General features: G+C 56.1%; 1 protein-coding gene across 1 annotated transcript in view; it reads left to right on the top strand.

Annotated features, from left to right (window-relative positions):
* The window catches only part of PHACTR3 (phosphatase and actin regulator 3), a 198,268-nt gene that overhangs the window by 120,560 nt on the left and 53,214 nt on the right, over positions 1–24,494 (top strand). The window contains exons 4-7 of the mRNA XM_032350182.1: positions 2,632–2,814; positions 11,081–11,293; positions 16,225–16,399; positions 17,193–17,440. Coding sequence (XP_032206073.1) covers positions 2,632–2,814; positions 11,081–11,293; positions 16,225–16,399; positions 17,193–17,440 — 819 coding nt within the window. The remainder of the gene's footprint in view (positions 1–2,631; positions 2,815–11,080; positions 11,294–16,224; positions 16,400–17,192; positions 17,441–24,494) is intronic.

Genomic DNA, 24,494 nt, shown 5'->3' with positions numbered 1-24,494 from the left:
GGCTGGGAGGGAGCGCTGGCTGAACAGTGAGGCCCAGGGGACAGCCACCCACAGCTCCCCCCGCCCCGGCTGGCGTTCCTTAGCAACGGCCCTGCCAGCAGCGCTATTTTGGGAACTGTAACTTTTCATTGAACAGGATTGTGAACGGGAGCTCTGAGCACGGTCCAGAAGAGTCCTACAGGTGCCCCAAGCTGGGCGCACGTGGGGGACGCTGCCACGGCCTGTCTGCTAGAGACCGCCGGGCCAGTGGCAGGTGCGGACGCGTGGGCCTTCCTGATTCAACGTTCTGACCGCTGTCTGGTTGGTGATGATGACGGTGGGGTGGGGGGCGGTCACTGGCGCAAACCGCAGTGTCGTCACCGGCAGGAGGTGGCCTGTCCTTCAGAAGACCAGGAGTCCGCCTCTCTAAACGCCGGGTTCCAGCCTTGCCCGGCAAAGGTGTGCTGTCGTCAGACTCGGTGCTTGCGGGGTGCCCGTGCTGGGCCTCTGGCGGGGCACAGCGTGCCATCCGCGCCGGCCGGCCTCTGTGCCGCGGACCCTGTAAGCTGAGGGCAGAGCCCGTCCCGGCCGTGTGTCGACGACGTGGAAACCGGCCCTGAGCAAGGGAGGGAGGAAGCGCGGTTTTGAGCTTGAGCTCTGTGACCTTTCATCGTGTCCCCCGCTGTGTTCTCCCAGCCGGCGTCTGCCTCTTCCCCTGGGTCGGTGTTGGTCGGTGAACCCTGGCTGCTAGTCCTGGCCCAGGACCAGGTTTTGGAAGGACCTTGGGCTGCGTCAAGGTTTTTAAACTTAAAGCGCTTTCTGTAAAAATAAAAAAATAAAAAATTGAAGACTTTCAATTTTGGGACCAGATGGCATGTGGGCCACAAAGTCTAAAATACTAGCCTTCTGCTCTTCTTTTGGGAAAGGTTGCTGAGCCGTCGCCCGGACCCTCTGGTCTGGGACACAGCTGCGGAGAGGAGCCCTCCCCCGCCGCACATGTCCAGACTTGGGCCTGGCTGACATTTCTGCCCTTCCCGGGGAGAGGGCTGTGGCCTCGGGGGCAGGAGGTGCTGGGCCATGGCGGCTGCTCCCGTCCCTGCAGGGTCACGTGCACGGGCTGGGCCCACGTCCTGGGTGCAGCGAGGGCTCTGCGGGGGAGCCCGTTGCTCTCACCTGGGCGCCTGCCCCCAGCCTGGGCCCCGGACAGTCCGTCCTTCAGCGTCATCAGCGGCAGTTAGGGTCGTGGCAGGCACACGGCGTCTTTTCTGCGGGGGTGCTTTGTAGACGCACCCACTTACTCCCCGCACGGGTGCGGTGAAGCCCGCAGTGACGTCATTCTCTCCTCTTTTCCGAGGTGAGGAAGCGGAGACCGGAGAGGCCCGCCATGCGTTGGGACGCGTTGGGAGCGAGACCGTCTCCTTCTTGGGCCACTCTGGGGGTAAAAGGGACATTGTTGGAGGCCCAGAAGGCAGCGGGTGGGGTGAAGGGAGCGCTGATCTGAGGTCGGCACCTGCCCCAGGCCCCACAGTGATGGGAGGCAGTGGTTCCGGGGCAAAGGCTCGTGACCCCGCAGCGCCGATCTGCGCGGGGTGGCCTCGTGCACACCGTGTGGCATCTGGGGGGGCATGCGGGGTTCCATGCCCAGTCTGCTCTGCATCTCAGAAGTGGTTATCGTTTGCTGGCTGTTTCTAAGCCCGGACCTGCCATCTGGTGGCCGTGGGACTGGACGCGGTGTGTCCCTGAGCACCATGTCCTCCTTGTTAAGTCGGGGGCTGGAGGTGAACAATCCCTCCCAGGCCAGACCCTCAAGGACTCCAGCCACGGCGCCCAAGCAAGGGGAGGCACGGAGCCCTCCCTTCAGTCCTCCCGGAAGCCTGGGTCGTTTCTTCAGAGGCCTCCCGTCGGCACTTACGGACTCCCTGCTCTGACCCGCTTCAGCCTTGGGCTTCCAGTGCCTCCGCATGAGCCAGCCGGGGGCAGGGATCGACTCTTACTCCCCGCCGCCTTCCTGGGGTGGATGCAGGCCTGGGCGTACCGTGGGTGACAGCGGTTTGTGTGTGAGGGGACCGATGTGAAACAATGGCACAGAAGTGGACCGGTTATCTATAACCACGAGAATGTTCTGTAACCCCCGTAGCTCCTCGGGGCAGACAGCCGCCAGTGGGTGTCATCCTGTCTGGGGCCGGTCTCTGCTGGCTGGACGGGAGCAGCCCTGTTTTGTACATCTGCCTTTTGTCCCTAGCCCGCTGGCCCGGTGCGTCCCGGCAGTGAGGACAGGCAGGGGCTCGATTGTGGGGGTGTGCGAACGCTTCTGAAGTCACTGCTGCTTCAAGGCCTCGTTGGCCAAAGCAAACCAGAGGGTAGAGGCCAGCATGGGAATGGGGAGCACCGCGGGGGTGCCGGTGTGGGCGGGGCTATGGCCAGTCTCCCACAGGCAGGTAGTGGGCAGAGGCTGGGGGGCTGGGGGTGCGGCAGTGCCTGGGCCTCCTTAGGAAGCCCAGATGTGGAGAGGGAGTCCGGGGAGGTGTGGGGAAGAGATGGGGTACCATGCCGGGGCCTGGGGTGCCACTTTTCCCAGGAAGGCCCCTTGCACGATTGAAGGCACATAGGGAGAGAGATGGGGGTTCTGCTGATGGCTGGATTTCCTTGCAGATGCTGAAAGCAAAGCCTGCAGCCCCGACGGAGGGCCCCGGGCCGCACAGAGCGAACCCTCCACCCCCAAGCAGGAGACGCTGACTTCCGATGAAGCCCCTCCCGGAAGTCCTCTAGCCACGGGGACGGACCCCTCATCCCTGGACGAGCCGCTGTCCTTGGACTCCCATTGTGACGACACAGGTACTGGCCACGACCGTGCCGGGCCGAGCTGCTGTGGGGACGGCCGTTGGCCTGGGCAGGCCCCCTGGGGTAGCATTCTCGGCCCCTGTGGTTGGGTTTCAACACTCGCCAGAGCATTTCCCGCTCCTGGTCTTGGCGAGCCTGGCACAGTCAGCAGGTTGTAGGAGCCTGGAGACGCTCACAGGGGCGTCCCCTTTTCATTCGTCCTGGGACAGGGTTGCACGCCTCTGCGAACTTCCGAACGGGAAAATTCTCTCCAAGGGAGCCAGGGCCCAGTGGGAGCAGCTTAGTGGAGCCCCAGGCTGTGGGGCAGGTTGAGGAAGAGGGACCTCCCTCGTGGCCCAAAGCCTCCGCAGGGGCTGCCTCCCCGGCAGCGCCCGTCGCCCGTGCCTGCCACACGGCGCCCGGGGCCTGGGGGTGCTGCTGGGGCGCCGGATGCTTCTCTCAGCTCTCGTCTCCGTGGGGCGTGCTGGGGTGCTGCTCGGAGCCCCCTTCTAGCCTCCAAGAGGTGGGAAAGGCAGTGGTTCCGATTCAGGGTTGTTTGGAGGTAAGAGGAGTCGCCTCGGGTCTTCGCTGGGGACGGTGGGCCGCCAGGTGCGGCTGAGGGAGCAGGTGGGTAGGATAGGATGGTGGAGAGACCACCCGACACGAGCCCACCTGGGAGCCCCTGGTGCTTTGAAACTCCCAGCGCTCTTCTTCGGACCCGGGAGCGGAGTTTTTTATAGAAAAATGTGTTGGGCGGGGGTGAGGGGGGCTTTTCCCCCATGACATTGGCAGCTATGAACGCGTCAGGCCTGGTCTCCACCCGTACGGGAAGCTGGAAGTCCAGGCTGCGTGGACAGGCCGCCGGGTTCTCAGGCTTCAGAGGCAGGTGGGCGTCCCTTCCCTGCGGCCTTCCTCTGCCACCAGAGCCCTGCGTTTCCCCAATGGCCCTGGCCGGCGGAACCCCTCGAGGGTCGGCGGACCCCAGCCAAGAGCTCTGCTCTGCCTTTCCTGGGGGTGCCTGTGTCTCTCTCTGGTTCCACCCCAGCCTGGGGATGTTGTAGGAGTTTGGGGTCTGAAGGGTTGTGACCTTTGGGACTGTCCCGGGGTCCCCAGGCCTCAGACTCCATCCGAGGGGTGGCTGGTGAGCCCCGCCCTTGGCCACAGAGCGTCGCTCTGCCGGGGTACCGCTCCCGGTTCCCTGCTGGGGCGGGTCTCCTCCGCGGCCGGTTCTTTGCGCCCGGTCCCCTCGGCACCCGCCAACCTCGGTGCTTCCTTTCTTGTGCGCTTGGTGTAGAAATGGGGTTCTTGAGAGCAGGGTTGGTCTGTGGAGAGCACAGGTTTGTATTAAGGACTCTCTTCCAAGTAGGATGTGCTGTCGGTCGGGGCTCATAATGGCAAACGTGTCTGGGTCCCGTCCTCACCCGACCCCGAGCGACGGGAGGAGGTGAGCAAACCTGCAGACCCCCTTGAGCGAAGTCCATGACTGTGGGTGTGCCCGCGGGGCTCCTCCCTGAGCCTGGGAGCTGGGGATGAAAAGGCGTTGGTAGGGCAGAGGGGGCAGGAAAGAGCATCCCTGAGCTGGGAAGGAACCTTGCAGAGACCGGAAACAGGGTCCGCAAGCTGCTTCTGCACGAGGCCACGGAAGTGTCTGTCCCCTTCGCGTCAGGTTCCTGATGGACCCACTTCCCTCCTCCGTGTAGCCCAGGAGCAGCCACAGAAGACTTGCGAACGAAGGCACAGGCTCTGCCCGCAAGCCTTCCCTCCAGAAGCGGACCCCAGGCTGAGTTTCGGGGGCTGCAGTTAGCCGGGGAGCAGGGCAGACCATGGCACTTCCATAGAACGCAGTGTCGGTGCGTGTGGTCAGAGCCAGGATAGGATGGAGAGAGGGGCTGAAGGCGGTCGGAACCCAGGGAATGGAGAGGGAGGTGGGGCCCAGGGGATTTGCCCTGCGGGAGGGCACCGGGCTGCAGGGCAGGCCAGCACCTGGGGAGCGAGCGAGACCACCGTCTCTGGTCAGTGTGGGGCCTCCTCCAGCCACTGCCCTCCGTGGGGTCCTGAGTCCCTGGGGCAGGAGAGAGAGTTTATGCAGTTGGTACCGGGAGAAGCACTAGAAAACTCAGCAGTGATGTTTGCTCTCAGTTAGCATGAGGCGAATGGGTTTCTCGTGGAGGACAGTGAAAGGCTTGTGTCCTAATAGAGAAGTTAAAATGAAAAGTGTAAGTTCATGTAGCAGAAAATGCAGCAAACCAAAGTACAGAACATGGAGAAAAGTCTGAAATGTCTGAAGGGGGCAGGTTGTGTGCAGGGCTCTGTTCTAAGCACTACGGACGCACCAGCTCATGTAACCCAGGGATGGAGTTAGGGAACTCAGCAACGTGCTTGATTTCCGGCCAACCCGGCCTTGAGACGTGGCTGAACGCTCGGCTTGGCTGTGTGACGGCGGTTAAGTCCCTCAACCTCTCTGAGCTGTGTTCTCAACTGTAAATGAGGACAAGACCACACCACCTCTCAGGGTTGCTAAAATGAGGGAATCCCCAGGAATCCCGACTCTGTCCTGACACACCCCAAGGACTCTGTAAGTGCTTGCCGCTGGTAATGGTTCTCGTGGTCCTTAGAGTAAAAGCCTCTCTCAGGGACAAATGCACGTAGCACACAGGACCCAGCTGCCCGCACAGGTCTGAGGATGTGGGTCTACCTGCATTTTGCTACTGAGCAGGGGAGGGGGGTCACCGCCGGGGTCTCGGGCAGCCCTGGGGCCTGGAACTCTGCATCAGAAGCCCTGGCCGCCCCTGGGGCCCCAGGTCACTGTGGAGAAGCCTGGCCTTGAACAAAGCCCTTCAGGGAGGGAGCATGTTATAATCGAACAGACTTTAAACTCACTGCTTAAAAAATTGCAAGTCAGCATTTAAAAACAAGATTTCACCCAAATCTTCATGTGCAGCTGGCTTCTTTCCAACCATCAGTGCTACCCCCACCCACCCCGGATCTGGTGTTCCGCTGCAGCTGTGGCTGCGGGCCGTACCCCTGCACGGCCCACCTGTCCGCCCTCGCCCGGCCCATCCTGTGGAGGGCAAGAGCCTGGTCTGTGGAGCCACCTGAGCTGCCACGGGAGGTCCTCACGTGGTGAATGCAGTGGCCCCTGCCTCCATCCGTGGCCTCAGTTCCCCACCGCGAGCCGCTGTCTGGAAGCAGGTGCATTTCCTCCTGACACGCCGTCAGTCAGTCAACGGTGACCGAGTGCTCAGTCCCAGGCCCGCGGCCTTCCCCTCACCGCATCTCCTCACGTCGGCTCATATCCTCTCCCGTCACAAGAAGGGTGAGATCTTCTGAGAGAGCGACCACGTTCACAGACCCTTTTCTCCAGGACGTGGTTATCACGGTTCTGTTCTGCGAGTTATTATGACTCTCCCTGGCTGTGAATTGCACATATCCGACAGGCACCTGGAGAAGAAGACTCGGGACCTGTCAGCTTCGGCGTTCTCCATGGTTCTAGGCATCCAGGGGGTCCTGGAACGTGTCTCCCACAGATAAGGGCGGCTGCTGTAGTTAAGGCACCATGGGGTCCCAGGTCTGCAGGGCCTGAGGCAGAGCTCGGGTGGGCGGGTGGCTGTGATCTGACTCTCTTCGCCTATCAGTCTTGTCCCTACACCAAGTCTTGTCTCCTTCATGTCAGCACCCGACGGAGCCACCTGCTTGTGACCCGTCCCTCTGTGCTGTCAGTGATGCCTCACAGAGAAACCCGGATTGAGCAGCGACTGTAGCAGGGCAGAGCTCGAACCCAGGGCAGAGGCTGGGCTCTTTTCTTGGATCCAGGAAGTTCATGGAAATGTCCAGCAGCCCAGAATGGGATGGCCTTGTGTCCCCAGGAACCCCCTGGGGACTTCTGTGCTGTTCACTGTGTCCTGGAGGGTTAGCTTTTTTTTTTTTTTTTTTGTAAACAGTGGACTTCTGCAGACTTTGCAGGGGAGAGGGAAGGCCACACGTGTGTCAAGAAGCTCCCAGCTTCAGAGACAGCACTCCTTGGCCGGGTGGGAACACCCCAGCTGGGTGTGTGGTTTTCACGGGCTCCCAGCTGCTGTGTGGGTTCGGAGGGGAGTGGTGGGGGTTCCCTCCAAACATCACAAAGATTCTGACCATTGTTTTCTTTGACCCTCAGTTTGAGTTTGGTGGTTGGGGTTGACTTCGGACCCTTGTATTTAGGGTGATTTTGCTTTTCTTGGTTTTATGCAGATGCTGTTATAGCAGCAACATAGCATTTCCTAAAAAAATCGGGAAGGATCTGTTGTTTTGGCTTTGAACAGGACGGGTGACTGTTCTGTGTCTCTGTTGCTGGGCAGGGGCTGAGCTCTGGTGTGCCTGTGAGTGCACTAGTTAAAAAGGAAAGTGGCATTCAGGAAGGATGTACTTTGTTCATTATATTTCCTTAACAACCCAGCTTTTTTTTTTTTTGTTTTAAAGCTGAGAAAGCAGAGGCCCAGAGAGATTTTTGTTCATCCAAGACCACAGAGCCCGGAAGTGGCCAGGTGCAGCTTGATCTCCAGACATGCTTTTGTCCGTGACATTTTGCAGCCTAAACTAGCGGCAAGCAGGGGATACACCTTCCGCCCGCTTCTGGAATGTTCAGGAGTGTGGTTTTTTTCTGAAGTAGAGGTGGGGGTGGTGACGTGGAGGCCCTAGGTCAGACCTGGCTGCCACCTGTGTCTGACGGCGCGCTCGAGTGTGCCACCACCGTTAACCCAGAGTCCAAGTGGAGACCTCCTCTCCCTGACCGGTGGCCACACTTCCCCACTGCTTAGAACCTGGGCTCAGCCCCTCAGACCAGCTGTCCGGCTGAGACCGAGGACATGCCAGGTGTCATTAGGGTGCAGTGGAACTGGACACAGCAGCTGTCCCCCAGCCCACCAGGACCTTCCTGTCACACTGGTCACTCCTGGTCTGGGAATGTCTCTAGCGGGTGACAAATGGGCTCAAAGGATGCCCACCACCTGGACAGCACTCCCAGGCTGACGGGCAGCGTGGAGCTTAGTGTCCATGCAATTCTCTTGTCTTTTGCCTGCCAAGCCTAAAATACGGACTCTGTCCCTGGACGTCAACAAAAAGTTTATCAGATGCTGCCTAAGAAAGTACGTGGGGGGACACGGAAGTAATGGAATAATTTGGTAAAATGTGCTGTTAAGTCGCGGGTGTGCAAACTTGGCTCAGCTTCGTCCCTCCCGTTCATCCTCTACCCGGAGGTTTGCAGGATGACATGGAGCGCTGGTTGAGGGCGCAGCGGGTGAGCAGCGACCTCTGCTGGCGGGAGCGAGCACGAACAGCCCCGGGGCAGGATCCCAAACGTGGGGAAGGTGGGAAAGCGGACATTGTCTTCATTTTTTTTTCCCTGACTTAGCAACTAAGACATTAACGGATTCTGACTTAACGTTTAAATTCTCATTTAATGTTCCGATTTCAACAAGATTGCAAACTATAATGGTGGCTGCACACTCACATGATCTGTAGAGGAAGGTGTAGGCTGAAGAAGATGTTGGGGGCATCTCTTTCCCAGCCTGGGGAGCCCCAGACAGATCAGGATCAGGGACATCGGGGACTGTGTGTGATCAGCTTGGATGAGCTCTGTGGGAAGATGTTGGGGGGGGGTTTGGTGAGACCTGCTGGTGTATTGGGTCCTGGGGCTCTCAGAGCAGAAGAGGGGGACCTGCCTGTCACCTTGGGCTGGTGGGGAGGGAGGACTTCCATAGAGCTGTTAGAAGCTGACCCTGCATTCTCTCTCTGGTTGAGGGGGTAGGGGCTGTGACCATTGACTCCCTCCCAGAAGTCTGCAGCTGCCCTGTGTAGCGCAGTACTCAGTGGCTGCGTGACTACGTAAATTAATTAACACTAAATGAAATTTTAAAAAATCAGCTTCCCAGTCACACTGGCCACTTGTCAGTTGCTCATTGGCCACATCATGGTTGGTGGCCTACTGAAAGGGACAGGGAGGAAACCTGTCCAGCATCTCAGAAGGTTCTATTGGTGGCACATACCCACTCTGGGCACAGGCAGGGGGGTTTTGCTGTTTGAATTGGTCAGCCTTCTGGACTCTGCTGCACCAACAGAGACACTCTGGCCTGCAAAACCCCTTATGGAAAAAGTTTACCAACCCCTGGTTTCAACAATGGATTTGGGGCAGGCAGCATAGCAGGAAGGAAGAGAGCCCTGGAGACCATTGCTGCGGTCCGGGCAGAGGCTGGGGAAGCTTGCACAGGGAGGAAAGTGGACGTGGCTGGGAGTTATTTTGGAAGTAGCCCAGCCAGGATTTATCTGTGAATTACATACAAGGGCCAAGGCATTGGGTGTCCAGTGTGGCTGCTCAGCTGGTGTGTAGGAAGCCTGGTGAAGGATCTGTCTGCTTTAGTGCTGTGTCTGTGGCTCCTGGAAGGCTGCCTGGACCCTGTAATAGTTTCAGGATTGCAAATGTTTCAGGGCATTTGCAAGATGGGTGGATGGATGATGGATGGACAAGTGTGGGAGAGGGAAGCCTCGGGAAGGCTTTCCCCTGGGAAATCAAGAGATGGGTTTGGGAATGTTTCATTTTGTCTTTCTGACCTTCAGATGGAGATGTCACAGTGGTTGATAATGTACGAGTCTGGAGCTTGGAGGGAAGGTCAAGGGTTGACAGAAAGATGGGATTGATTCTGAAGCCAGAGGACAGGATGGGAGAGTTAGAGCTGTGGCCTGAGGGCTGGGTCCTGGGAAGCCTATGTGTGCTGGTGAGAGACTGAGCATTTGTGGTCAGCATGATGGAGGGGACCAGGGACAGGTGTCTGGAAGCTAAAGAGAAACACATTGAACTGAGGACAGCTGAGACATACCAAGTGGACCTGCCCTGGCTGACGCAGGTGTGGGGACCCTGACTTAGGCTGCTCAGTCTTCCTGTTAACCTTTTCCTCGGCAGCACAGCCAAGGGAACACGTGCGGCCAGGTCATACACTGCTCACCTTGTCCAGACCCCCAGGGCCCAGAAACTGGCCTATCCGTGTTGTGCCACAAGAGTGTTCCAGCCATGGAGTCAGCCATGGAGAGTTAAAAGACAGAAATGGTAATGACATGGGACCCGTGGAATGTGCGGTTTGGCCAGCGCTGTGTGTTCAGCACCGCGGACAGCGCCCCGCCCTTCAGGACTCTCCCTGAGGCATGACCCGCACTGTGACTTTAGGATCTACCAAGCTGTTTCTGATGAGTGTTTGTGTCCTCCTCCTCAGCTGGTCTTAAAAAAAAAAAATAAGGTGAGATGTATACAGGCATCGTACTGGGCATCTCAGGTGTGTTCCGAGAAGGCAGGGAGCGCTGGGATCTCGGGTGGGCACAGGGATCCTGTATCAGGGAAGAGGGAGGCAATATGGGGTTTCAGGGACGATTGTGTTTGAGTCAGGGGCTCCTCTATCATCTTTCTCTTGCAGTACTCATGGGGCGGGACCTGGGGGGCAGAGGCCTCATGAGGGAGCTAAATGGAAAGGAAGTGAGGCAGAGGACTTGGGGGTGCCTGTGGGGTGGGTGGTGTCGTGATGATCGGTGGAACTTGATCTGGATGAAGGGAGACGTGAACATGGACTGGGACAGGCCGGGCTGGTGCTCAGGGAGCAGCAGGAAGGAGCGGGGGCGGCCGCAGGGCTCTGAGCAGGCGGACTCTTCCTCACCGCTGGACCGCCCGGCCTCCCGTGCCACCTGCTGGGACCTCCATGCCAGGGGCCGGGGCTGTGGAAAACCAGACCCGTAAAGTCAGTAGGTGCTGAGCTGCTCATCTCATCGTTACTTCCTGTTTAACCCCTACAGCGACCCCATGGGGGACTCCTGGTGTTTGTCATCAGATGTCACGTGTGGGTAAATGGAGACACAGGGGGTTTTTAGTGATTTACCGGGATCGCAGTGCAGCAGCTGATGGGAGCCTGGGCATGTCTCCTTCCGAAGCCTGTGATGGTCGCCATCCCCTGGTCAGGTGGGAGCCGGGACTTTGGCACCACCGGCCGAGCGGGGAAAGGACGGCATTACCTGCGCTCTCGAAGTTCCTCCTTCCCCTCCCCCTCCTCCCCTTCTGTCCCTCCCCACTTCCCCCTTTTGACTTCCAACAGTTCATTGACCTCTGAACTCACCACAAGTCAGGTCTGTCTATAGGCGAAGTGTCCCCTCTGTCCGCTGTTCCTGTTCCAATCCCACCCAGCCCAAGCCTCCTTACTGTCCTCGCTCACGTCCGCCCTGGCCGGAGGAAGAGTAGCTTATCAATGCTGTTTTGCCTTTGAACCAGCCAAGATGCCGTCCGCATCCAGAGGTGAAGAAGCAGACGCCGCCGGCAGCCTCCCGCCAACCACGGACGAGCCCTCTCAAGCCGTAGCTGGGTCTGACTCCCTGGACAGTCCTCCCAGAGCCCTGGAGAGATCCGTGGGCCAACTCCCCAGCCCCCCGCTGTTGCCCACCCCACCGCCCAAGGCAGGCTCCCAAACCACGAGAAACGTCACAGGTGGGTCCGCAGGTACACGTCCTTCTGTTCATCAGCACGTGCTCTCGGCCTGGGGGGCGGCCACGGCGGGCGGGCTCTCACACTTTGCTTTTGGGGTCTGGGCTCTGGGCGGGTGTGGGGAGCAGAACGGGATGCAGGAGGGCAGTTCTTAGCAAGGAGCTCTGGTTGTCAGGAGTCGACCCCTTGGGCTCCCTCGAGCGAATGGGGCAGTCTGTCAGCTGGGGTACAAGGTGTCTTCTAGAGCCTCATGCGGAAGGTGCAGCCGCCCCCAGAATGAGGACTGTCTGTCTGTCCGCCTGGGTGTTCAGGTGTCCTCTGCTCCGTGCCCTCCTCTCCCTCCGTCTTGCTCTCTCATGGTCTCGTCTCCCCCGTGAGCTCCGTCCTGCAGGGCAGAACCAGAAATAAACACTGGCCTGTCGGGCGGAGATCCGAGGGGAGCGTGGCCGGGCGGAGGCCCCAAAAGGCATCGGCTTCCGTAGCGTTGGCCACACTGGCTGAATAATCCCAGAAGTGGAAACATTGGCTTTTGGAGTTTGGGCATTTCTTGTGCCATCACGGGTAGAAACAGGAGACAAGCCTGGTCTCGAGGGAAAGCAGGTCCTTTCGTAAGAGGTGACTCTCCCGAAGAGTAGATGATTCCCCGCTGCCTCGGGGGGTCGCGGGCCAGGAAAGCACACGGATGGCAGACCTGAGCGGCTCTGACCTCGGCCCTCCTTGCTGCTCTGTCCCTCTTGGGGGGGTCACAAGGAGGCCTGGGTACACATCGCCTGTTCCTAATGCCTGTGTCAGCCTCTTGGGGGAGGGGGTGTGTGCTCAATTCATAGTTAAAGAGACAGAGGCTCAGGGGGCTCCGGCAACATGCCCCGGGTCCCATGGCTAATGGAGACTCGACCCCACTTCTGGGCCTGAGGCTTGTGACACCCCCAGCCCCGCTATAGCATTCTTCTCCCTGCTTCCCCCCGGCAGTGCGACCCCAGCCCTGCAGCAACGTGCCCCTTGCCCTCTGGTGCCCGTCACATCCCTTCCCCTTGCCCCATGGGTTGAACAGTGTCCCCTCAAAATTCACTTCTATCTGGAACCTCAGAAAGTGGCTTTCTCTGGCAAAGGGTCTTTGCAGACATAATTATATCAGGAACAAGAAGAAATCATCCTGCCTTCATGTGGGCCCCAAATCCAGTGAGAACGTCCTTACAAGTGACAGAAAAGGACACAGAAGATGAGGGGGAGACAGAGGTTGGAGTGACCTGTTTGCAAGCAAGGGCGTGGTGAGGCTGGCCAGTGGCCACCAGGAGCTGGAGAGAGGCTGGCATGCTTCCCACTCAGCCCTCAGAAGCCTCTAGTCCTCCTGACCCCTTGGTCTTGGACTTCTGGCCCCAACAACCACAAGAGAATGAAGTCTTGTTGTTCTGAGCTACCCCATTGGTGGGATTTGGTGACCACAGCCTAGGACCCCACCGGCCCCCCACCAGATCCCAGACAGCAGCCTGGGACCCCCACCAGGCATACAGCAGGTGCTCAGTGAGTGCACGCGGCCGCAGTCGGTGGAGCAGATGCGTGTCCTGAGCCTCGCCCGCCTAGGACCCCACCAGGCATACAGCAGGTGCTCAGTGAGTGCACGCAGATGCAGTCAGTGGAGCAGATGCGTGTCCCGAGCCTCGCCCGCCTGCTTCTGCATCTCTGGGAAGGAGTCCAGGCCTGCAGGTTGCCGGCGATAGGGCCCCCAGATGAAAGCATTGATCAGGTTCTCACGGTCCTGTGTCTTCCTCCTGTCCTGTGATCAATTTCTTCTCCACCCGTGGCGACCTGAAACCGCTGGAAATCCATCCGACCGGGCACCGTCCAGCACGTTTTCTTCTGGCTCACCTGCAGTTCGCTCTGGTCCCGGGGTAGCTCAGCAGCCCGAGATGACCCGCGTCCGCCGTGCTCGGGACGGACCCGGCCGCGGGCCGCATGCTCCCCCATGGCGACTGCTTGCTCTCACAGCCGAAATTCTGGGTCCGACGCCTCAGGTTCAGTGCCCCGACTTCCGCCCTCTGCTTCCAAGGAGCTCCAGAACATAGGGGGGATTGACATGGGGGCGGGACTAGGAGCTGCGAGAGCACAGGCGGGCGGCTTTGGTCTCCATCTTTTTAACCTCCGAGAATGCATTTTGGTGACGTCTTTGTTTTCTCCCTTCTACCTCTTCCTCTTCTTTTGGGGGAAGCTTCAGCGTGTGGCGCTGGGTGGCAGCAGAGGAAGGCCCCTTACCCGGGCTTAGCTGGGACCCAGGGGGACAGCAGGTACAAGCCCAGTCCCTAGGAGACGCTTTCTTGTCTGCGACGGTGCCCCCAGCCTCCAGCAGAGGTCGGGAATCGTCTCCACGCCCCCAGGCCACTCACAGACTTGCTCTGCTGGGTCTGTTTGGGGTTTAAGTTGTTTTAATGGGTTGCCAGCATTTTAAACGTTCACATACGTTTCAGTGTTAAATATTAACATGGGAAACCACGTAAACTTTACCCGTCATCCGCGTGTTGGGCTCTCCTTGACCAGTCCTCCTGTCCGCAGCCCCGAGTCCCAGCAGCCCCGAACAGGTGGGCAGGTGCTCTCGCTGGCCGAAAACCTCGCCCCTGTTTGTAGGAACTGCGTTAGGTCCCTTGACTCACCTGTGTCTCACCTGCCTGGACCTGGGCCCCGTGTGAGCGAACCCCCCTCAGAGCAGAGCTGCCCTTGCCCAGCTGGGGCACAGCTGCCCCTCCACACGGGGGTCCCGTGGCCTCTGCCAGCTACACTCAAAGGCATTCCAGTCCCAGCCCCTGCCACACCCTGGAGGCACAACTCGGAGTTGGCTTCGGAGCCTGGTTCCACACCTGAGACACGGGGAGGGCGAGAGGCGCCCCGGCCAGGCTGGGGGAGGCGGGCCAGGAACGTGGTCAGCAGAGCGGCACGGGGGAAGCACTCACTCCGTGCGCCCGTGGTTGGTGGGGTGTAGAGACCCCCTCAGAGTCCCGGCTGAGCGAGCCCAGGCAGCGCACGTCCCCTCCATCTCCCTGGGCTGGGGACGCCTTCCTAGCAGGTGCGGAGTAAGGATTCCAGGCATCACCTCCTTGGGGTGTGGTCCCCAGGACGAGCAGGGACGGAGGCTGGCGGGGATGAGCTAGCGGAGTGTGGACAGCTGGGATGGTCTGTGGGCCACACTCGGGGTAGAGCCCCCACCTGCTCTGTCGGACTCTGGCTGGCACCGTGTCGTCCCTTGGGTGTCCCTCCGCTAAGAGGGTCCTGCTGAGAAGCCTCGCCTGAGCCCTGTCACCAGCCCACCTGCTCCCTCAGCCCTGGCCTGAGCCCATCTCTCCCTAAAACTGTCTGCCTTTCCTTCCTGGCTCCGCCCGACCGGCCTCGAGGCCCATTGAGAACAAGGCCTGGGCTGTTTGGTGCTTGTGAAGAAGGAGAAATGACGTGTTTCAGTGAGACTTAAAGTTTTCCTTCTAGGCGCGCGCGTGTGTGTGTGTGTGTGTGTGTTTATTGTCACCGTCCACCTTCTAGGATTGCGTCAGAAAGGCTTTGTCTTTTACGGAGTGGCTTAGATCTGTGTGTGTCTCTCTCTTCCTGCTGAGGCTGAAAAGGGAGTTGGTTGGTTTGTACCCCATCAAACAAATTGGTGGAGCCTGGAGGCTGCGTCTGCAGAGACCAGTCTGGGAGCGAGTCTGTGTACGAACACGTAACACATGCCAGCCCCCACCCCCCACCCCAGCTGCCAGGCTCCTGCTGCCCTGTCAGGGAGCTCTTGGCCCATTTAACAGACAAGAAGGCTGAGGCTTTGAGAGTTCAGGGGGCTTGTCTGGGTGGCTGGGGGGGGGTGCTCTTCCAGCTGGTAAGTAGCCGATGGAGACCGGAGGCCAGATCTATGTAATGAGAAAACCCCTGCTTTCGGCTGCCCCGAGCCCCCGATGCTGTGCAGGGCTTGGAGTGAGCGTTCCGAAAGTAGCTGTTCTTCGGATGGACTTGAGCAGCTCTTTTCTGAGTCTTCAGACTTGTTTCATGTAAATGAATGTCTGTTGCACACGTATCAAGTGCCAGGCCTGGGGGTACAGCAGTAGGAAAGGCAGATGCCAGCCCTGCCCAGAGGCGCAGTCAGGAGAAGGACAAACCCGATGAAGGAATTCATGCCAAGTGGGAGGAGAGGGTGTCAGAGCTGTCTTGATTCCCACGGGCAGGTATGGTGGGCTCTGCACAAGGGTGGGGATTCACAGAAGGTCTCCCCAAGGAAGGGAGATTGGTGCACACAGGGGAAGGGAAAGGCATTCCAGGGAAAGGGAACAGAGTATGCAAAGGCTCAGAGTAGAGCGTGTGGTTTCCTCAAGGACTGGAAAGATCCTCCTGTCCTAGAGTGAAAAGAGCTTGATGGGGATAGCGGAGGAGATGAAGCCAGAGCACCGAGCGGGGCAGCCTACGGGGCCCTGGAACTAGGCCGGGAGCCCAGATGCTGTGCCAAGGAAAATGGGAGCTGCTCGCCTTCCTAACGCTCCCACCGGGTGAGGTACGCGGGGAGGGTTGGGAGGAGATGTGAGGAAGCAGGGACGGTGGTAGGTCCGGGCTGAGTGACCCCTGCCTAGCTGGGGGAACTGTGCTGGTTCCCACGATAGGAAGCGTGGCTTCGGGAAGCCAGATCTGTAGCAGAGCTTCAGGAAGGAGGGTGGTCTGTGCCTGAGACCTTGCCGGGAGCCAGTGGAACTCAGCTCCCAGGGTTGGAGGCCGGAGGGCCCATGGGTGGATCTGGACAGGGGTGAGCCCTGGCTCTGGCCCTGGGGGCAGGGGACCTGGCACAACATCTGAACAGGGTGTGAGGGTCCCCCGGCCAGGCGCTGTGTCCTCTGCTCCTGGGCTCCCGTCTTTGCAGACTCCTTCCTCCCCGCTGCCAGAGACTCACGTTCCCGCTGGTGTCTCTCACGCTCCAGGCCAGACTGCGCTCTTCCAAGGCCCTGGTGGGAAGAGCGCTGACCCTCCCCTCCGAGGACAGCTGTCCACGCCCACGGGGTCTCCACATCTCACCACTGTCCACCGGCCGCTGCCCCCCAGCCGTGTCATTGAGGAGCTGCACAGGGCGCTGGCCACCAAGCATCGCCAGGACAGGTGAGGCCCTCTGCCCTGCTGGTACAGAGACCTGGGTGCCCGGATCCCCGTCAGCCTTGTACTGCGCACCTGTGTAGACACACACACACCCCCCCCCCACACACACACCGCTGGACTGGTCTCTGTACACTGCTGTCACAGTCTTGAAATTGTGAATTTTTGGACAAGAACCCCACCTTTTGATTTCGTACCGGGCTCTGGTCTTGGTTGCCACATTCTGGGGGAGGACATTCTGGGTGGAAGCCTGGCCGTAGAGCCCCTGGGTTTCTCCCGGGGGGCCCAGGGAGGGCAGGGGCGCCTGTGGAAGAGAAGCAGCTGTCACACTGCCCCCGGACCCTGAAGGCTTGCAGGTTTCATTAGGCAGGAGGATAATTAAGCCTGCTCTTGAAGCTTCTAGTTTTACCTTTGGTCTCACATGTCCGTACACAGAGAAGGAGAAGTGGTTGATGGAGGGCAAAGCGGACAGGTAACGGGATGCCCGTAGGGCTGGGCAGAAACGCCGCTGGAGCGCAGCGCCCTTGCCCGATCCTGGGTCGTCCCGGAGCCCAAACTGTGCGGTGCGGAGTGCGGTTGCCCGTCTGCGTCCCTCCCAGCTCCGCCCCGCACTGCGCGTTGTCCACAGCCGGAGCCCGTGCGCCCCCGGGGCTGCTCGTCCCGTGCCTTCGGGACAGAAGCTGGGCGCCGCGCGCATTTGGGGACCACCTTTGCAGTCTCCTCACAAGCCCCCGGGTCGGCTGGGCAGGGTTCTGCGCGGAGGCGGACAGCGTCCAACCCAAACCATCTTCTGATTCAGTTTCCAAGGAAGGGACAGTAAGGCGTCCCCGAAGAAGCGGGCGGACGTCCGCCTGTCGAGAACGTCCAGCGTGGAGCGGGCCAAGGAGAGGGAAGAGGCCTGGAGCTTCGATGGGGTCTCGGAGAGCAAGCGGGCGGCCGCCAGAGGGTCGGAGGAGAACAAGGAGAACTTGATCGTGAACTCGGAACTCAAGGACGACCTGCTGGTGTATCAGGACGAAGAGGCGCTGAACGACTCCATCATCTCTGGTGCGGAGCGGTGGGAGCCAGCAGGGCGGGGCGGGGTCTCAGGCAGGGGGGGCGGGTGGGGGGGTGGGGGGGATTCAGGCTCCAGGGGGGAGGGGCGGTCAAGGGCCTGCCCCCTGGGCGATGGGAGGGGGACGGTCCTGAGCGGACAGGCCCTGGCAGGGACTAGGGGATGCTGAGTGGACCCGTTTTACTTTGGTAACTGCATCGTCATTTTTGAGTGTCTTTGAAAACACCTAGAAGAGGCTCGGTAGTAAGTTCGAGAGCAGGCTGCTCAGGGAGACCCCGCGCACAGAAGTACAGGTGCTGCTCCGAGGTCCATTGTTTGGGAAATAGAGCAAAAACTGTGCCAGGAGAGCGAGCTGCAAAAACTGTGCCCGGAGAGCGAGCTGGGGCGGAAGGAGGGAGAGAGGGCCAGAGTCCAGCGGCCATCCCCGAAGTCGTGCCCTCCGGCCGGCGCCTACTGCTGTGGGAACACATGTTCCGGAGGCCAGCAGAGGCTCAGCTCCAGCTCTGTCCCCCCAGTGTGCTCCGGAGGTCAGAGGGCGTGCTCCGTCCTGCCTTGAGGATATGGGCTCAGGGAGATACAGCATCGCAGCCCCCCTCCCCACAGTGGTGAAGGGAGAGGAGGTGCCGGCCAGGCCAACGGAGCACGGGGAGGGGACGGCGCCCGCTCCTTGCCCGAGGCTCGGTCTCATGCTGACTGTCACCACCGTGGGCAGAGCTCTGGGTAGAGGCACCAGGGACCCAGCCCAGCAACTTGCTTTTTCCTTGGGTGTCTGGTGGCAGATGGGGAAGGGGCTGATGTTGACCTTAGCCCTGGCTGGTCCTGGAGGGATGCGGGCATCAGGCACCATGACCTGGTTACGTGAGGTGTCAGAGGGCAGCCCTGGCTGTCAGCCGTCCTGTCCCTCCGCATACCTCTGAGCCTTTCCCACCATGGCCAGCAAGGCATTTCCGGGAGGGGGTGCCAGCGCGTGTGAGGAGCTCCAGGGTTCTGGGTGCTGGGAAGAGGCTGGCTTTGATCGCTGAGCCAGAAACATGGAGCCAGCCCCTGGCCAAGGGCCTCCGGATGCATCACAGGGGCCTGAGCCTGTGGACTTCCCCCAGCTCCCCCGGCCCCAGAACTCTCTTCCTCGAACACCTGTCAGCCTCTGAGGGAGGGGGTCCCGCGGGAGATCTCTGAGAACAGCTGGTGAAAGTGGGGAAGCCAGTCTGGTGCAGGTGTCCCCCAGGCTCAGCACCGGGGACGCTGGGGACGTGTCCTGTGCCTCGGAGGGTGTTCAGCAGGACGTCTGACCTCCACCCCCCTGGGTCACGCTCCCTCCAGCTCCGGGGCTGGATTCTGTCTGCCCCTCAGCTGCTGGCGGCTCGAGGCTCTCCTGGGCTCGGCAGCGGCTCCCCGCAGTGTCCGCGGTCACATCCCTTTCTCGTCTTCTCCCTGGATCCTCTCCCTTTCTCCCCTCCAAGTACGAACCAGGCCCGATCCTGCTTGGCTGCAGAGATCACACGAGACAGAGCATGTTCAAGGTGGTGCGGCCATAGACACGCCCTCTCCTTTTATGATGGGGCCCCTAGTCACTCGATGTAGGGCTCATCTGCGTAATCATGGGTGCATCTCCTCATTTTGACATCCTTAATTACATCTAGAAAAACAAATCGCCTTTTTTCCCAAATAAGGTTGCATTCACAGAGACAGGGTACACATGTCTTGGGGTCACCATCCCGCCTTCTCTGCCAATCACTCCCAATGGCAGAACATGCTCCTGGCTGAGCCGCCGCGGTCTGATGGACACAGCGAGGGTAGAACTCCTTCTGGAAACACTGTTGCTAACGTGCACAGGCTCACCCCATGCTGCCCAGGAACGTGCTTGCCCAGGAACGTGCTGCACTTCACTGTTTCTGCAAACCCGAAGACAAGCGTCTGCGCGTCTGGCCCCTCCTCCGTGCCGCCAGTGTTCTGGACAGTTCCCTGTGCAACCTGTTGTTGGCTGGGCTTGCCTTACTCGCCATCAGGAATGTCTGGAGAGTCTAGTCTAATGCCAGTCGAGCCTCCGGGTGTTCCTGCCGGGTGCCTGATGCGGGGCTCCCAAAGTGGAAATCCAGTGTGGAAAGTGGGTTCCTTGCTTTTATACATTCCCCTGTGTGTCTGATTCTTTCCAAGAACTTCTCCGATAAAGTACTTGAAGAAAAAAAATTCTATTTTGGTTCTAGAAAAGTCTAGAAGTGTTACTTTTAGAAGGACAGTTACTCACAGCAGGCAGGGTCCCTGAAAGTAGTCTGCTTTGCCTGGTAGGACAGTAGTGACAAGGGTCAGCTGTTTGCTTCTCTCGGGTTCAAGAAGTGTCCCGGGCATTGTCATGTCCCACATGAACATTCCAAGGATGTGACACCCAGGGTTCTCTAGTGAGGTGACGTCCTACACATCAGCGAGAGAATTCCATTTCTTAGAGCTGGTGGTGGCCTCACCCCAGGCAGGTTACCTCATGAATCAGTGACTCTTTGTAGTGAAACAGTGCGCCTGTCGTACTCGGAGTCTGACGGTTGGATTTCCGTGACCATGAAGTGTCTTGGTCAACACAGAGAGATATGTGACAGGCTGTCCTGTGGTGGGCGCAGGAACCTTCATGGGGTGTGCCGTCAGTGCTGGGTAAAAACAGGACACCGAGAATGTTCTCGGGTTCATCAAAGGCGAATTTTTAGGATTTAATTTTTAAAAAGTGGTTGTAGGTTCACAGGAAAATCAAGAGAAAGTTACAGAGACTTCCATGGGCCTCCCCAGCCCTGTGCCCTGCGTGGCCCCCCTGTTAGGAGTGTCGCTCACCGCAGTGGTGCATTTGTGATAAATGATGAGCCTACGGACCCCTCGTCCCCCCAAAGGGTCCTCTCTCGATGTTGTGCCTTCTGTGGGTTTAGACAAATGTACCAGGACTTGAATGATGTCATTCAGAGAATTTTCACTGCTCCGGAACTCCTCCATGGCCCCTGTGCATCCCTCCTACCCCGCAACCACTCATCTTTTTCATTGTCCGCAGTTTTACTTTTCAAGAATGTCACACAGATTTGGAATCGTATAGTGAGTCTCCTTTCCAGACTGGCTTCTTTCACTTAGTAATATGCAGTCAAGTTTCCTCCTTTTAGTGCTGAATAATACTCCGTTGTCCCACTGTCTGGACGGATGGCTGTTTATCCATCCCCTTCTGAGGGACATCTTGGTTCCTTCCAGGTTGGTGACTATGAGTAAAGCTGCTATAAAAACTCCTGTGAAATTTCTCTTGTGGGCATGATTTTCACCTCCTTTGGGTAAATACCAAGGATTGAGATTGCTAGATTGGTGTGGTAGGACTATGCTTAGTTTGTAAGAAACCATCAAACTGTCTTCCCAAGTGTCTGTGCCATTTTGATTCCCAGCAGCATGAGTGAGCTCCCGCTGCCCCACGTCCTCGCCAGCATCCGGTATGGTCAACGCTCTGGATTCTGGCCCTTTTCAGAGGTGTGTGGTGCCACGTCATTGTTTTAATTTGATGACGTGACCTGTGATGTGGAGCAACTCTCCGCACGTTCACTTGCTGCCTGTCGATCTTCACTGGTGAGGTGTCAAGGTTTTGGACCCATTTTTTAATCAGATTATCTGTTTTCTTAGGGTTGAGTGTTAAGAGTTGTTTATATTTTGGATGGCCTTCCTCTATCAGATGTAACTTGTACAAATATTTCCTCCTGCTCTGTGTCTCGTCTTACTCTCTTGATGCTGTCTGTCAAAGAGCAGAAGTTTCTAATGGAGTCAACATTGTTGATTATTTTTATCCTGGTCTGTGCTTTGGGCAGTGTATCTGAAAAGGATTCACCATACTCAAGCTCACTTAAGTTTTTCTCATGTTATCCTCTAAGAGTTTTATCACTTCAAATTTTACATTTAGGTGCATGACCTATTTTGTGATGGTTATATGGCCTGTGTCAATTCTTTTTTTAAATTAATTGGTTTTTTAATAGATTATTTGTTTATTTGATAGAGACAGTGAGAGAGGAACACAAACAGGGGGAGTGGGAGAGGGAGAAAGAGGCTTCCCGTGGAGCAGGGAGCCCGATATGGGGCTCGATCCCGGGACACTGAGATAATGACCTGAGCTGAACACAGATGCTTAACGACTGAGCAACACAGGTACCTCAAGATTCTTCTTCTTCTTCTTCCTTTTTTTGAATAAAAAAAGATGTCCATATCTAGCTAATTTGCTAATTAAAATGTATTTAATTTAGAATTTTAATGTTTCACTTTAATATAAACATTTAAAATTTAACAACTTAGCATTTTTAAACTTTATTAAGTAGGCTCTACACCCAGTGTAGAGCCCACTGCTGGGCTTGAACTCATGGTCCTGAGATCAGGGCCTGAGCTGAGATCAAGAGTCAGACGCTTAACTGACTGAGCTGCCCAGTCAGGGGTCACCCTAAAACTTATTTAACCATTTAAATAATTGTTCTTAATATATTACTGAAGATTTTTGCGTCTGTGTTCATGAGAGATATTGGTCTAGAGTGGTTTTTTTTTTTTTTCTCTGTTGTCTTTGGTTTTGGTATTAGGGTAATGCTGGTCTCAGAAGGAGTTAGCCTCGTATCCTCAGCTTCTGTCCTTTCCAAGAGATTGCAGAGAATTGGTATAATTTTCTTAAAATTTCAGTAGAATTCACCAGTGAGATCATCTTAGCCTAGTGCTTTTCTGTTTGGAAGGTTATTAATTACTGATTCAATATCTTAGATATAAGCCTGTTCAGAAAATCTGTTTATTCTTGTGATTTCGGACAGATTGTGTCTTTCAAGGAATTGGTCCATTTCTTCTAGGTTATGAATTCTGTGGGAATGGAGCTGTTCATAGTATTTCTTTATTTTTTTAATTAATGTCCATGGGATCTGTAGTGATGTCCCTTCTTTCATTTCTGATATTAGTAATTTGTGGCCTCTATCTTTTTTCCTTAATTATCCTAGCTGGAGATTAATAATTTTATTGATCTTGTCAAAGAGCCATCTTTTGGTTTCATTGATTTTTTTTTTCTCTTTTGGTTTGCTGTTTCAGATATCACCGATTCCTGCTCTGATTCTTACTTCTTTCCTTCTTCTTGCTCTGGATTTAATTTGTTCTTCTTTTCCTAGTTTCCTAAGGTGGAAATTTAGATTACTGATTCTAGATCTTTTTTCTCTTCTAATCCATGCATTCAGTGCTATAAATTTTCCTCCAAGCTCTGCTTTTACTGCATCTCACAAATTTTGATAAGTTGCATTTTCATCTTCATTTAATTTAAAATATTTAAAAATCTCTGTTGAGATTTCTTCTTTGACTCATGTGTTGTTTAGATATGTGTTGTTTACCCTTCATGTGTATTGGGATTTTCCAGGTGCCATTCTGTTACTGATTGCTGGTTTAACTGCATTGTGATCTGGGAGCAGACAGTGTTTAGTTTCTAGTCTTTTAAATTTGTAAGGGTGTGTGTTATGGCCCGGAATGTGCTATATCTTGGTGAATATTCCGTGTGACCTTAAGAACAATGTGTGTTCTGCTCTTGCTGGATGAACTAGTCTGTGGGTGTCATTTACACCCAGTTGGTTGGCATGGGTGTGGGGTTCAACCAAGTCCTCGCTGATTTTCCATTCCTGGGTCTGCCCGCTTCTGAGAGAGGGGTGTTGGAGTCTTAATTACAATAATGTGCTCACCTACTTCTCTTTGCAGCTCTGTGTTTGTCACACAGTTCGACATGCTGTTGTTAGATGCAAACTTGTTAGGAACTGTTACACATTCTTCATCCTATGGAATGCCCGACAACCTTCCTTGCTTTCAAATATGCTCTTCTAAAATTAAAGTAGGTACTCCTGTTTTATTTAGATTTGTGTTTTCAGGGTATATTTGTCTATGTCCATCCACTCTGAATCTCTCTGTGTCTTTATATCTGAAGTAGTTTCTTTAGACAACATAGAGTTGTCTTATTTTTTTAAAATATTTTATTTATTTATTTGACAGAGAGAGATCACAAGCAGGCAGAGAGGCAGGCAGAGAGAGAGAGAGGAGGAAGCAGGTTCCCTCCTGAGCAGAGAACCTGACGCAGGACTCGATCCCAGGACCCTGAGATCATGACCCGAGCCGAAGGCAGCGGCTTAACCCACTGAGCCACCCAGGCACCCGAGTTGTCTTATTTTTTTAATCTACTCTGACAACCTCTGCCTTTTAATTGGCATATTTAGGCCATTGACATTAAAAGGGATTGGTAATGTAGTTGGGTGAACTTCTACCACATTTATTATTGTTTTCTGTTTATTGTCCTTGTTCTTTGTTCTTCTCTTCTACCATTTGTGCTTCTATTTTCTTAATTTTAATTCCACTATAGTTAATATACAGTATTATATCAGTTGCAGGTGGACAGTATAATGATTCAACACTCCCATACGTCACCGGTGCTCCTCACAGGTGCCCTCCTCAATCCCCATCACCTGTTTCACCCACATCCCCATCCACCCCCCACTGGTAGCCATCCACTCAATCTTTAGAGTTAAGAGTCTATTTTTCTGTCTCCTTTTTTCTCTTTGTTCATTTATTTTGTTTCTTAAATTCCACACATGAGTGAAGTCATACAGTATTTGTCTTTCTCTGTTTGACTCATTGCACTTAGCATTATACCCCCTAGTTCCATCCATTTTGTTGCAGAGGATTAAGATTTCGTTCTTTTTGATGACTGAGTAACATTCATTGCATACATATAACTTCTTTATGCATCTGTTGATGGACACTTTGGACTGCTTCTGTGATTTGGTTATTATAAATAATGTTGCAGTAAACATAAGGATGCATGTACCCTCTCAAAAATAGTATTTTTTGTGTTCTTTGGGTAAAGAGTAGTGCAATTACTGGATCTTATGGTAGATCTATTTTTCGTTTTTGGAGGACCTTCCATAGTGTCTTCCACAGTGGCTGCACCAGTTTGCATTCTCAGGCAGTGTGTGAGAGTTCCTTTTTCTCCACATCCTCACCAATTGATTTTTTATTTGTTATTTTAACCATCCTGACAGATGTGAA

This window comes from Mustela erminea, chromosome 7, assembly GCF_009829155.1.
Source record: "Mustela erminea isolate mMusErm1 chromosome 7, mMusErm1.Pri, whole genome shotgun sequence".
Lineage (NCBI taxonomy): Eukaryota > Metazoa > Chordata > Mammalia > Carnivora > Mustelidae > Mustela > Mustela erminea.
Note: the sequence above shows the minus strand (reverse complement) of the source record. Positions and strands in the feature narration are given on the sequence as shown.